The sequence below is a fragment of the Asterias rubens genome, chromosome 14 (genome assembly GCF_902459465.1).
Source record: "Asterias rubens chromosome 14, eAstRub1.3, whole genome shotgun sequence".
Classification (NCBI taxonomy): domain Eukaryota; kingdom Metazoa; phylum Echinodermata; class Asteroidea; order Forcipulatida; family Asteriidae; genus Asterias; species Asterias rubens.
In genome coordinates, this window is record NC_047075.1 from 10,025,137 (window position 1) to 10,040,250 (window position 15,114).

The window sequence follows — 15,114 nt, forward strand, 5'->3', positions numbered from 1 at the left end:
GTGATTTTTTGGAAATTTTCATAGCCAGAAATGGGGTTGGTACACACAATGCAGCAGTCGCCTCCCTAAAATGTTGATTGGACATTTTTTACAAAACTTTACTCTTAAAGTTTTTAATTCAATTTCCTCAATAAGTCATCACTGTATTCAAGGTACAGTTTTTCCAGGTAACTTTATTCGCTTGGTTTTTGGAATAATATTTGATTGCTTTAATTCTAAATAAATGTATACAATAAAACAAAGCTGTTGAAAATGCATACTTGGGTTTTTGAGATATTGCTAAAAATATGGTACAGGCAATTTGTAATTATGGAATCGTTTCTCAGATTGAAATGTTTTGAATTCCGCTCCCTAAAACCCCATTACTTTGAAGGGAATTTTTTTAGAGTAATTACCAAAAGTTGTCCATAACCCCGCTCTTTAAACATTAAACAAGCAATATTTAACCTAGCCATCCAGAATTGCATTTATAAACAAACTTTAAAAAAAAATAATAGGACAGTCTTCTTCTTATCATTTCCTCAAAAGCAGTGATACCGACACTCCGTACAATATGGCGCAAACAAAACCAACCGACATTAGCTAAACCTACATCTGAGGATATGTATGATGCCACGTGCACTTTAGACACAGCCTAGTAGCCTCGCCAATACAATAAACCCTTGGACCTTCCTGGTGTATAATTAACTTTGTAGTCATGAGTAAAGATAATACCTCGTCACACGGTGACGAAGATACGATGAACTCGTCCTCCATTGAACAAACTCATTGTAACATGTTGAGCTTACCAATATATCCATCCTGTATTTTGTTAGTTGTGTGCATGCATAAATTTGTGTACACGCCCACTTTTTTATGTGGGTGAAAGGGGACTGTTCAGTTGTTGCAAGTATTGTAGACCCGCCGCCCTATTTATGCCAGATATGCCATTTTTCCTACTTTAGTCTGGTTTCAGATTTTTGTCCTTGGACAAATTTGAAGAACAGACTGATTAAAGACAATGGACACTATTGGTAATTGTCATAGACTAGTTTTTACAGTTAGTGTATCTCAACATATGCATAAAATAACAAACCTGTGAAAATTTGAGCTCAATCGATTGTCAAAGTTGCGAGATAATAATGAAAGAAAAAAAAACCACCCTTGTCACACGAAAATGTGTGCTTTCAGATGATTGATTTCGAGCCCACAAATTCTAAATCTGAGGTCGCAAAATCAAATCCGTGGAAAATTACTTCTTTCTCGAAAACTACTTACTTCAGAGGGAGCCGTTTCTCACAATGTTTTATACTATCAACCTCTCCCCATTACTCGAAACCAAGAAAGGTTTTATAATGATAATTTTTTTGAGTAATTACCAATAGTGTCCATTGCCTTTAAATGGCATAAAAAAGTCTATTAGACCTTAAACACAATTGTTTTAGTCAGCCCTTCTGCTAAAAATAAATCTAACTTTTTTTTCAAATGGCCAAATATCATGTCTGTTATGCGTTTCTCTCAAGATCATATTTCTGGCTGCAAACCTTTCTTGAATGGGTTCTTAAAAATGAAATAGTTTAACACATTAATGACAACTGATACTTTTTTTTCATCGTTTTTGTAATGTTCTTGATTAGCTCTCTTGAAGAATAAAATAAACCAAAACACCTGTTGATAGTCCCCACCCTTAGTTTATTAACTGTTCACAAATAAAACACAATGCATGTTGCAAGAATCCTGGCCAATGACAATTTTGAGTTACAAACTCTGGGTTCTGTTAGTTGTGGATTTTTTCCCCCAAATTTGAGCCCAGCCAGTTGACTTTTCTGATGAGGATACTGTTTTAAGATCACTGACCTCAGGTTTGTGGTCTGCTGTGAATTTTCAGCCCTGGTCATAATGGTGTAAAGCCCCTATTTGTGAAACATGAGAACAAACAATAAAGCAAACCAGTAAAGACCTCTGAAAGGATAAGGAAGCCTTTTCAAAACATCCAAGCAGTTATCATTTATAAAGATCAGTTACTTAAAAACATATAACTTTTTGTATTGCTCCTTGCTGAAAACATGCTAAAGTAAAGGCCAATAATGTCCATGGAAGCTGCAAGATCAAAGGGGAGAGGACACTTTGTTTTGTTGACTATCAACATGCCCCAAAGCATGATCCATGCATTGCTTAAACACCATGAAACCACAAAGCCAACAAGGCCTATAAAACCAGGTGAATTGATAGGTGATCTTTAATTGACCATCCAGGCTTCTTAACACTTCTTAACAGTGCCAAACGACCTCCTAATCCCCCAGCATTGTGGGCAACCTCCTCTGTCCCCCAGTGCCCTGATTGTGGCAGAAGTGTGCCCTATACAGTGTTCATGAAACATGTGTTAAACCTTTACAGTTCCTTTACAATTCACAACAGTGGAAAGGGTTGGTGCTTATTGACTTTTTAAATGGTTGTCACTGGTTTAACACAATGCTGTAATGAATACTGTAGGTAGTATTTAAGGACCCTGAGGGGTCTTAAATTTTGGAAGAAGGGTTGTGTCTGTTTGGGTTATGCTGTTTGGCTTGTTTGTAGGAATTGAGGGAAACATGTGTGCTGTACTCACGGCATGGGTGGGAGAACTGGGCCTTTAAAAATGAACAACCTAAACCGTCCCAACATTCTTCTTGGTATAATAGGGTGAATCAAAGTTTTAACTAAGCCCTGTTAAAACAAAAATACACTTCAAAGTTTCATGTCTTTGATACATTTAGGGGATTTTTTGAGGGTGTAAATTTAAAGGGTGATGTGCTTGCTACCATTATTGCATCAGAAAGACAACATTTTAAACTTGGAGCATCTAGGGGAAGTTAAATGCACAATTAACTAGTGTGCCAGGGTAAACCATGGGGGTAAAAATGTCTAGGGGCCTTCCCGGGGTGGCGGTTTCAACTTTTCGCTGTGTTCAGTTTTCCGAATGACCAAATACGGTAGCATTACGTCATGCGATGCCTGCGCACAGCAAGCGAAAGTAGTCCGTTTTTAGTGCCGTATTGAGTCATCCATTACCCTCCGGTAGCTGTCATGGCGGCGTCCACGAGTCGAGTACAACTAGCGGCAAACGCGTGGATCGTATGAGTTGTTTTTTATGCAAGCAGAGTGTGACCTGCCTAAAGTTGTACCCATGAATACATGTAAAGATGGGGCAAGAGATTATGTGACTACACAGAAAAGAATCGTAATATAAACAATTTGGGGGTCACTGCTGAGAGAACTACAGTACTCGCCAGGGTACTCGCCAGGGTACTCGCGGCGGTATCTGACAGGTCACCCGGAAAACTGAACACGCCGGAAAGCTAAAACCGTTTGAGCAACGTGTCGAAATTTCTGGCTACGTCACCCGGAAAACTGAACACGGCGGAAGTCTGAAACCGCCACATCGGGGCTGTATTCCAGTGGATATGGAGAGATGAGTGTGAAAAGGGTGTTCGTCGTTCCTAAACGAAGTTTCTGGTGTGTTTTGGAGTATTTTAATATTTAATATAGTGATTACAACCAGTTCAATGGTCAACGAGTTACACATTTATACACTAAAAGAAACATTTTAACAACTATTCACATCTGGAAGGAAGAAATTAGAGTTTTTTTAGTATGCAGGTTGCACAGTTTTGAGTAGTACCTAGCCCATAGAACTTGTTATGTCGTGCTAGTGTGCGGTTAGCCCACCTTGTTGAGCTGTTAATGGCTCCGCTTTTAACATCGGTCTCATCACTGTCACCATTACATCCCACCTTCGATACATGTCTTAAACGCTAAGTTTTCAAAGGTCGCAAAATGCGAGGTAGTTTGATTGCAAATTTCTTACACTTAAAAAAGTCAAGGTGGGCTAGTGTGCGTTGAGACCTGGGAAGACTTCATTAGTCCATTGGAATTTGGCAAAAAATTTGCACTTCTGATAAACCTCCAATCAATTTGAACATAGACTATACAGCCATATGCTTCGTTTTTGAAAGGACAAGGGCACCAAGGTATTTTCTCCTTGGTATAGGGCACCCTATAGGAGGAAATAATAAAGTTATACTAAAAGTAATTAGCATTTCAAAGCCACCAAGGCTTAGGGGCATGGAGACAATCACCTAGGTTGCCTATGCCTACTTGAAGTATCAGGCCTGATTATACAATAGAAAAGCTAACCCAGAGACATCCCAGATAAATATCAAACGATACTCCTGTCTTTGCTGATTGCCACATGGCTTAACCAGCCTAGCCTGACCTCGCTGACATTTTATCAGTTAATTCGCCCCATTTATAAATCTTCACCATCATGAACAATTGAATTATGATAATACACAAGATAGCGCTAGTTAAAATTTAATCTCATGCGAAACTCTACATGCCATATTGTAGATTGTTGCGTGGGGTTTTGGCTAAGGGGGGTAAGAGAAGAGAGCTTGGCAACTGGCAAGTTTGTTAGTGTGTACTTAAAACTTTTTCAAGGTATTTAGGCCTACTCCCAACCCCATGTTTTTTTGCAAAGTAATGTTGCAATTGGCAAAGTACTTGTACACCTCGCCCCCAACCGGAGCATGCCCATACCTGTCTGGCGTACATTGTCTAGTGAAGAAGTGCTAGGGACTGGTACAATAATACAAACAATGAATGTTTATGAGTGCAATCATTGGTGCAAATATTTTGAAGAGTTGAAAGATTCCGTTGTTGAATAGAATATTCAATCTTTCAACGAATTAATTATTTGTTTTATTCATTAGAATTCATTATTTGTTTTATTTATTAACATCCAAGTACATTGTAGATCTTTGTCATTTTAATTGGCCGTACAACTTTCAAAACGAATAAAGCGTAGGCATACAATTTCTAATTGTGACAGTACAGCCGTTTTTAGTTCGGCCTGTTGGATTCAACAGTGACTATATGTGTGTTTAGCCATTTTGAGAGATGCGGGCGCCGTAATGAAGTGCCTTGCAGTATGTACTGTTGCGTTACCAAAGACACGCCCCCAGCATTGAGGTTTTATGCGTCGTGCAAATGCACGGTGAGTGACGTAGCAATAGTACTTTTATTTGCTATAACGTGACGGACAATCCTCCATCTAAATGGCAAGGATCTTGAAACCAGCTGAGCAGCGTGTATTTGTTGTGCAGGATGTATACTCCCCAGGGAGCTGAGATGGTTTTATGAACGAATTAAGGCCCATTGACTGGGGTAATAGTTTGGGAGCGCTTTGACTAACTCCTGTTATTGTTGTTATTATGTGACAGATCATTCTATAAACCACTGACTAGCGATTATGGATAGTAGATGTGGACCATGGAGGGTGAAGGGAGCATGATTTCCTGCCACCAGTACCACTGTCTTCCCATCATGTCTTGAAATAGACCAGTAACTGTCTCAAGCCCTAATGTAATTAAGAACAAGATAAATGTTATTGTATAAGTGGGGATTCCAATTACACCACATCAAGGGTGTTGATAACTTCCAAGTGCCCAGATGAGTGATTGATTGGTGATGGGTCTTGGAGAGTGGGGACAAATGTCTGCGGGATAGAAGGCTTGAAACTGCTCCCACACTTGGTGGGAATGGAGTTGGAAATTCCAGGAGTTAAATAGCACAGTTTAATGTCAAATGTGGTTGTTGTCAGTAAGCCATCCTGACAGTGACATTTGACCACTTTCAAATTCTATTTATATCAAATGCTTTCTTGGTAAATTAATACATTGTCCAGTAGAGTAACCAGAAGAAGTAGTAAACACCACTCAGTAACTTACTTCTCAGCTTGCCCAGTAAGCTATAAAAATATTTGAAAACTTGGTAAAAACCTACTCTTCCCTTTTCAGATGTGAATAATAAATGTAAATAAGCGTGTACATTTTTGTGATCACTACCATTAACAAATCAGAAATTAAGGTTTATGACAATACTTGTGTTAAGAACTTGGGTGTTGTCCCTGGCAATGAAAGTCACATAATGTCTGGCTTTTGACATAATAGGTATTGACGAAATATAATTCACCTGGAAAAGAGCTGGAATTTTAATCCAGAGGTCGTTGGTTCAAATCCTGTACGGTAAATTTCTCCTTGTTCAAACCCAAACTTATTTAAAGTCACCTGGAAATATAATTTTTTTTTCTTTCAAAAATAAGAGTATATGCTTACGAACAATAAAACAATTTTTTAGTAATTGTTTGTCACGATTTATATGTTTAAAAAATATATAAAGTTGTTTGGGGGCTGACTCCGCCTACCCCTTTTGTGACGTCAATCGAGGCAGACTTTGCCTGCAATGCGTATAGTAAACACACGTGCAAAGTACATGTACGTCCAAGTCGTGAATTGGTACGTTTCAAAAAGTGTTTTTCTGCATTCAGCAGCAATACACCTGGTCGGCATTGCTGGAAAAAAACCCAAAAAATCTTTTTTTGAAATGTACAAACTCACGACTTGGTCCGTACATGTACTTTGCAATTGTGTTTACTCTACGCATTACAGGCAAAGTCTGCCTCGATTGACGTCACGAACAGCGCCCTCTCGGGTCGGGGTCTACTCTTAAATTTGTAGATAACATAAGAACTGATTTTTTAAAACCTTAGTTAACTGTTTATTCACATTCCACTCATCAAAACACATATTTAGTGACAAAAGCTTTATTTTGAAAAAATACCACTTCCAGTACTTTAACATCCATTTAGTTTATCATCATGTATTTGAAACATGTGTGGAGGCTAGTAAAATGCACTTGTATAATGCCTTGTGGACCTCTCGACAAATTTAAGCGCCGTGGACTACTCAACAAATTTTGTTTATTGCAAAACTTGTCTTTTTTCCAGTCTCCAAAAAATGTGTTTGTTCCCAAACTGTAAAGTGCAACTATTGTAAAGTTGAACTCAAATTTCTTCTAAAATCCTGTGAACTACTGTGCACATGTTTACTCTCCAACTGGATAATACTACTTGACATCACAGATTGTTTGCAGTTGTAAACAGGTATCAATTTATTATTGGGTATCTTGATGGTCACAGTCCCTCCACCCCTCCCCTCATTTAGTTTCCCCTCTTATCAGAGTGTTTGTTGACCCTTGGGATATAGCCATCCATTATCCTGGGTGATAGGATAATTGATAAGAGGGGGGTCTAGAGTTATCTGTCCTTTTCTTATCATGCAATTAAGGGTAGCTCTTAAGAGGCCAGATAAGACAAACAGTGCACTGATTTTAGGGGTGGTTTTGCCAATGTATGTTGCATTATTGTTCCATGGTTACATATATAAAGTAAATGTGATCATGATGGACTCACCCCCCCCCCCCCCCCCAACACCCCTAAATCCACCCTCACTGATCACCTGTACTCCTTCAGGTCAAACATTTTATCTAAGATAAAGGGCGAAGCCATTTTAATTTTGAAACGGGGTTCAAACAGTGATTTAAAGTCTGATTAATCTTATATTTCTTTTGAGTATAAACCCAAAATCTTCTGATGGTGCTTGTCCTGCAAATAAAAAAAACAGTGGAGCTGTGTTGCGTTTTCTCTGTTCTTGTTGGTCCATAACAAAACTACAAATCTCATGAAGCCTAATAAGCGCAAAAACTTGCTAAGCACGGAAAAATCTCGCAGAAATGGATAACCAGCCAAGAATCCCATCAAGTGAATAATGTTGCCAATGCTGCCAACAGTGCCGCTCTCAATTTTTTCTTCAGCATTTAATTTGCTATTAAACACTAATTTTAGTTACAGCTTCATGGAATTAGGGCCTGAAGTCATGAGAATTGTCCTCCAATAATCAAGTCCTTTTGATTGTGTTCTTTCTCTGTGACATTTGATTCTCCTCATCATCAGCTGTGTCTCAGATCAATGCGAAGTGGACAATATTATTTGAAATCTGTGCTGGGCAACATTTGTATTTTTCTCAGAGTAAATTTTTATATTTTTTCTCTGGCAAAAGTTGTGGGTCCTGGGCAGGCCCGCCCAGCACCGCCCACCATGGCTACAATACTGAACATGGTACGCACTTTCCAGTAAAAACAGCAGTACTGCCATAATGGAGGCTCCTTGTTTGGGGTCTATTGTATGTCAATTTGAAGATTCAGGTTGTAAAATGACAGTACTATGAATGAACTTTATGACCATAAAACGTTTTACCTAGGATGCAAACTGGTTCTTTGATGAGGCTCTGGACCAAAGCATACATGTGTACACATGTTGGTTTACACAGACTTGTTTGGCACAATAAGAACAAATAACACACTTTGTAGTTTAATAGACAATGGTAGAGCCTCTAAAGAATTCATTTTGTTAGTAAGCCACATATTTGACTTGAAAGACCCTGTGTGTTTAACAGTGAAATAGATCTCATTGTGTCTGTGGCCTTAATGCCAGCATGGAGCAAATGCCAGACACTAATACAAAGATTTGTGATTCTTTCCATCCCTTGTAAAGCCACATTTAACAAAACCAAAAACATCTTACAAATCAGCCCTGGTTTTTTTGTAATCTTAGAGAGTGCAAGGCATTCTCTTTTTGCAAAGGGTTCTATTTCTTTGGAAAATCTTCAGGAAACATTTAATGGGGCACAAAGGCAAGGCCAGGGGCAGGCCGTACGTACATAAAGTTTTGTCTGTTTTTGCCAGGGCAAACAAGTTTTGGTTGAGATGCTAGAATAAAAACTTACATTGGCATCTAAATAAGTGGTGTTTGAAGGTTTTTCGAAATGTGAAAGCGAGACCAATCGGTTCTTTTCACAACCAACACTCCCTCAAAAGATAATTATATCTGTTCAGTCTCCTGATGACGACTAGAGCAGCTAGTCAAAACATTGAGACCAATTCAGAAGTCACTCAGTGGTAGTGCAGTTATTAATAATCCTATGCCAAGGTAGTACATAGAGTAGTCCCAGCCAATTTCTATCTTCCAGCCAGGTTAATATAGGCCTAGTAGTTCAAAAGCAGGACAGTCCTTTTCAGAACTGAGAAGTCTCTGGAAAAACATGGAAAATATACTCAGCTGTAGTAGAATAGCAAGACATTTCTCTAAAGAACAAACTCTACCTGGCAATTTATACAGAATGGTGTTAAAGACAGTGGACACTATTGGTAATTGCCAAAGACCAGTCTTATCTCTTGGTGTATCTAAACATGCATAAAATAACAAACCAGTGAAAATTTGAGCTAAATTGGTCGTCAAAGTTGCAAGATATGAATGAAATAAAAAAACACCCTTGTCACACAAAGTTGTGTGCTTTCAGATGCTTGATTTCGAGACCTCGAATTCTAAACTTGAGGTCTCGAAACCAAGTTCGTGGAAAATTACTTCTTTCTCGAAAACTTCAGAGGGAGCCGCTCCTCACAATGTTATATAGTATCAACCTCTCCCCATTACTTGTTACCAAGTGAGGTTTTATGCTGATAATTATTTTGAGTAATTACCAATAGTGTCCACTGCCCTTAACGCAATTACATGGTTGTAACCAATAGTTTATCATTCTTTCTACCGTTTCAGGTCAAGATTTTGTATGTGCGCAACCTAATGTTGCACACTACTGAAGAGACCATCCAGGCAGCCTTCAACAAGCTGAAGGAAGGCAGTGTTGAACGTGTCAAGAAGCTGCGAGATTTTGCCTTTGTACATCTGATGTCTCGGGAGGATGCCTATGTTGCCCTGAAAGAAATGGATGGTGAGCATTGTGTTGAGGATTTGAGATTGTTTTGGATTCACAATATTTTTTGCGGAGGGCGAGGATAGGGGAGGGTTTGTGTTCTCTTAGAAAAATTGCATTTAATGTTGGTGTAAATTGGTTTGTTTTACTAAGAACTAGTTTGGAATGGCCTGCAATACATTATAAATTGTAAAAGAAGCTAATGATGCCACTATTATGTCATAATCATGAATGGAAACAGTTATGACCCTTTTTCTATCAAGATGACGTCATAGTTGACTATGCCCGGGGTCAATCGACTTTGTCAACCCTGAAAATAACAGTCACAAATGGGTCGTTTGTGTGTACTGTATGGATAATGTCAACTATCGTTTTGTGTCACGGCGCAACCTTTCTTCGGTCTAAAATTTTAATTTGGTATACAAAAGAAATATTGACTGCTACAAATAATCAGGGCACAGTTAAAATTATAGGCCCTCGGTGGTGTCAAAACCATGGCTATGCCCTCAGCTGTATACCAAACTCAAAATTTCAGACCGAAGAAAGGTTGCGCCTTGACACGGAACGATAGTTGACATTATCCATGTACATATCATACAGTACACACGAACGACCTATTTGTGACTGTTATTTTCAGGGTGGACAAAGTCGATTGACCCCGGGCTTAGTCAACTATGTCGTCATCTTGATAGAAAAAGGGGTCATAACTATTTCCATGACTCCATGTTTTTGACACCACCTTGGGCCTATAATTTTAACTGTGCCCTGATTATTAAGCAGTCAATATTTCCATACTATAAAGCCACAAGGGCAACTGAAAAGCAACTGAAAAGCAAATGAAAAGCCTTCAAATCATGAAATAATACACTTGGTCATTGTTAGTTAGTCCTCTCAATCCTGTGTGAGCTTACACTGTACAAGTTACAGTGCAAATAATGTTGATTATCTCAGGGGCTGGGGGAAATAGCAAAGTCATACAAATCAACATTGTGGTATCGATTGCGTGAATGGATAAAAGTTGGCAAGGTCATGATAGCCAAGAACATTGTACATGTTTAATGCTACATGATTTTTTTTATATTTAAAATACACAAGGCAACTTACAGGAAAAAAATATACTGTTTTCTTCAGACATAAAAAACCCTCGTCTTTGATGTACACCTCCTGTTCTAGTCGGGTTAGTGAATTTGACTAGCTGCCCATGCCTAATCACTACAATTATTTTTCAACTGTATCAACTTTAAAATACTATACCCTGGACCCAATTTCATAGAGCTGCTAAGCACACAAATTTGCTTAGCATGAAATTTCTTCCTTGATAAAAACAGGATTACCAACCAAATTTCCATTTGTTGCATGTTGCTTCTTATTGGTGTTCAGCTGTTGTTTGCTTGTCCTGAAAATCAAATGAAAATTTGGTTGGCATTCCTGTTTTTATCAAGGGAGAAATGTCATGCTAAGCAAATTTGTGTGCTTAGCAGCACTATGAAATGGGCCCATGCTCTTCAAATGTCTCAATACAGTCTCTACCCCTTCATACCTAACGGATCTCATTAAGTTAAGTACAAACTGAATAGATACCTCCGGTCATCTGCCGACACCAGACTACTTGCCATCCCCAAAACATGCACCGCTACTGGGGGAAAAAGCTTCCACGCTGCTGCCCCCAAACTCTGGAACAATTTACCATGACAGCATCCGCCACTCTAATGTAGCTTACTAGAAGTTTTCAAGAAATCTCTAAAAACCCACTTGTTTGATTGATTTGTTTGCTTGTTTGTTTATTTCATTGCTCGTTGTTCATTCATTCATTCATTCATAATTGGTTTATTATTTTAAAAACAAATTCCTATGGCGACCGGAGGTCGAATTACAGGAAAATATACAGAGATTAAAAAATAAGAAAAAAAAACCACACTATGTCACATTATTTAAGAAATAATTGATTAAGGAGAGACAAATATTTACAATGTATAAAATAAATTGTTCTGAAAGTTGCGGGAAAAAAAACCTGGATAAAAAATATTGCTGGCACAGTCAAAGGGCGCATAAAAAGCTGCATTGTATTGCAATTCAGTTGTTAAAAAGGCGTGTGAGGTGAGGGAGAGGGCTCTTTCTATAGCGCTCTGTTCGGCATTTAAACTGACCCAGAAGTCCGGAGTTCCTAAGTTGGTACCCACTATCATACCTCTGTGGCAAGAGGCGCTTTAGGACTGATGAAGGGAGAGTTTTGGCAAAAGATTGGCACAAGTGGTTACGACGGCATACCAGTGTTTCAATACTGCACAATTGTAGAGCGTCTGAGTAGCGCACGTAGTCATTGCCAAGAATAATTCTGCATGCGCGCTTTTGCACCCTTTCCAGATCATTGCACTGCTTACTTGACAAAGCACCTGACCAGGCGGGTGCAGCTTACTCCAAAATTGGCCGCACAAAGAAGGTATATATATCAACAAGATCAGATATGCTTAGGTAATGATACTTCAATTTACGAAGCATGAAAAGGCGGGAATTTGCACGCTTGATCATTGAGCCTACATGCGTGTCCCACCTTAAGTCGGCTTGAATAAAAACACCTAAAAGCTTAATAACTGCACATTGTGTAATAGTTTTGTCATTAATTAGAGTCAATGAGAGGGGATCTGGTTGGTTCCGCGAGAAACAAATGTCCATGGTGAAACACTTGTTCACGTTGAGTTGCATTTTGTTGTCCGACGACCAAACATCCAGATCAGTTATTGCAGATGGGAGGTTGGATCCAACACTGGCATCACGGGTTTCAATGACAGTCATGTCATCAACATATTTGAAGTGTTTTATACTTGTATTGTTCTCTTTGAAACCGGCGTCATTGATAATTGCCAGGAAGATAATGGCACCGAGCTTAGTGCCTTGTGGGACACCTGCATTAGTATGGGTCCATTCCGAAAAGCAATCGAGGTATCTCACGCACTGTTCACGATTAGAGATGAAATCACCGATCCATGCGGCTAAATGTGGTGGAACTCCCAACTTGAGGAGCTTGGAAACTGCAATTGTGTGGTCGATGTGATCAAAAGCTTTAGAAAAGTCAGTGAGAAGAATGGACGATATAGATTTGGGTAGTTCAGCATTGGCATGGAGTGTGTGAAGAACATCAATCAAACAGTGCGTGGTGGATACGTTCTTTATGTTTCCGAACTGGGCGGGGTCGAGATTGGGTTTAATCAACGCCATTGTTTGTTGAGCAATGAAGTGTTCTGTCACTTTGGCAAAGTGATCTGTGAGGGCAATGGGTCGCAAATTGTCTATGTTGGCTGGTGAAGTTTTGGGCACAGGGACGACAATTGCCCTCTTCCATTGTTAATAGACCACTCCATTAAGCCCATCCCATTATGTATTGACCAATCACAACCCATTGCGAAACTAAAAGTCCGACAAATTAAAGTTCGACATGCTTGCGCGTGCGCTTGACGCGCGCGGCAGAGTTGTGCATAATAGCATTGGAGTGGCTCACGTGTTCTTGCTCGCACGTGCGCCGTGGGTGGAGCCTAATGGATCGGGCTATTGTGTACAACACTGTGGTACATTCCTTTGTTAGTTATAGCGCTTTATAGAACCTTGTATTATTATTCTTATATTGTATTACTTTGTAAAGAGGATCTTATGTTGTTTTCATACATCACCAAATTCTTATAATTTGCTATCTTCAGGTGCCACCATTGACGGTTCAGTCATCGAGGTAGTGTTTGCCAAGCCAGTAGACAAAAACAACATGATGAGGTTCCCCCGTGGTAGAGGTTACATTCAGCCTGGAGCTTATGGCTATGGCTCATATGAACAGCCGTTGACCGTCCAGCAGCCACCATACTACCAGCCGTACAACAACACAGGAGCTGTCAATGGGTAAGAAAACTGCGTTCCTTGTCTTCTCTCTCCATTGGGTTCTTCGCTAGTGCAGTAATTGAGTTCACTTTTCTGAGAGTCCTTGGCTTTACAAGCAGAATAAATCAAATGAAAATGAAATGAAAGAAGTTTTTTCCTGGAACAGCCGATTGTGTTCATTTTGATAAACTTTTAAATCCTAGCTCAGTTGGAAGAGCGCCGTTATTTTGATCCGGAGGTCTGTGGATCGAGTCCCCGCAATTTACTTTTAAATCATCTTACATTTTAAGTTTTAACTGTTCTATATCACATAACAGTTTCTTTAAATTAGCTTAGATTGCTCCAAATTGGGCTAAAATTTCTAAGTGGGCCAAAAACACCATGGATGTAGTTGACTATAATATGACTATATGGACTTGTCTACGTGATAATTTATTATAAGGTCATTCCCGATGTAACTCTAATCCCCAGGGAATACAGCACTGATGAGGTCCATGGGACTTTTTTTACCCATCGTTTCCCATGCGCATTTTCACTCTGTCCCTACCTAGGTCCCTATTCCACGGGGTTACGGCTGCACACTGCAAGAACCCCTACTCTGGAGCAGGGGTGGCTCTTTTCCTGGGTATGCCTTTTTGCCGGGGCAGACCGGGGGAAAACTCTGGATTAAGACAGTCAACCAAGGGGGGAAAAGAGTAATTTGAAAAGGGCTGTTAATTGTGTAAAGATGGTGTAAAATTAGCCTTGCACAAGTGGTGTTTGAATCTCTTTCACTGCCCAACGTTTGTATCACAACCCAAAAGCTCACTTGCCAATTAAAGTTTGTCCCCTATCCTTAGATTTGGAACAGCAGGTAGAGGTGGTCTTGCCATGCGTGGAGGTGGTGCTGCCTTCTCACCTAGGGGGCGTGGCCGTGGGGCAGCTGGTATGCGCGGTGCTGGTGGTATGAGGAACTATGGAGGCCTTCAGGCTGGAGGACGTGGTGGCTATGGGAGGTATAACTACGATGGTCGCAAACCAGCTGAGGTAAGAGTTGTCTTTTGATCTAAACCTCAGGCCTTAGCGCTACATTAAAGCCATTGGACCCTTTCGGTACAGGAAAAAAAAGTTCACAGATTTACAAATAACTAACAGGGTTTACAGAAGGTAGTGGTGAAATACTTCTCTTGAAATTATTATTCCATGAAATGCTTTACTTTTCGAGGAAACAGTAAAACAATATCAATTCTCGTTAACGAGAATTACGGATTTATTTTAAACACATGTCATGACACGGCGAAACGCGCGGACACAAGGGTGGGTTTTCCCGTTACTTTCTCCCGACTCCCATGACCGATTAAGCCCAAATTTTCACAGGTTTGTTATTTGATATAGAAGTTGTGATACACGAAGTGTGGGCCTTGGACAATACTGTTTACCAAAAGGGTCCAATGGCTTTAAAGGCCAGGTTAATGTTGGTCGCGCGATAGAAATCTTGACGCACAATCATATTGTAAACAATTTATAGTCATTACTGGGCCTCAGCGATGACTTTAAACTGTTTTTGTTATGAGCGTGCGTCAAGATTTTCATCACGCAACCATCGTGCGACCGACTTTAAACCAGCCTTCTTTTGGAGTTCATG

At 39.6% G+C, this 15,114-nt stretch overlaps 1 protein-coding gene across 3 annotated transcripts in view; it reads left to right on the plus strand.

The window, feature by feature from the left end:
- Positions 1 to 15,114, plus strand: part of LOC117299542 (APOBEC1 complementation factor-like) — a 37,731-nt gene that overhangs the window by 6,574 nt on the left and 16,043 nt on the right. For all 3 annotated transcript variants that reach the window (XM_033783090.1, XM_033783088.1, XM_033783089.1), the window contains exons 2-4: positions 9,470 to 9,644; positions 13,319 to 13,511; positions 14,330 to 14,516. In XM_033783090.1, the coding sequence (XP_033638981.1) occupies positions 9,470 to 9,644; positions 13,319 to 13,511; positions 14,330 to 14,516 (555 nt within the window). The remainder of the gene's footprint in view (positions 1 to 9,469; positions 9,645 to 13,318; positions 13,512 to 14,329; positions 14,517 to 15,114) is intronic.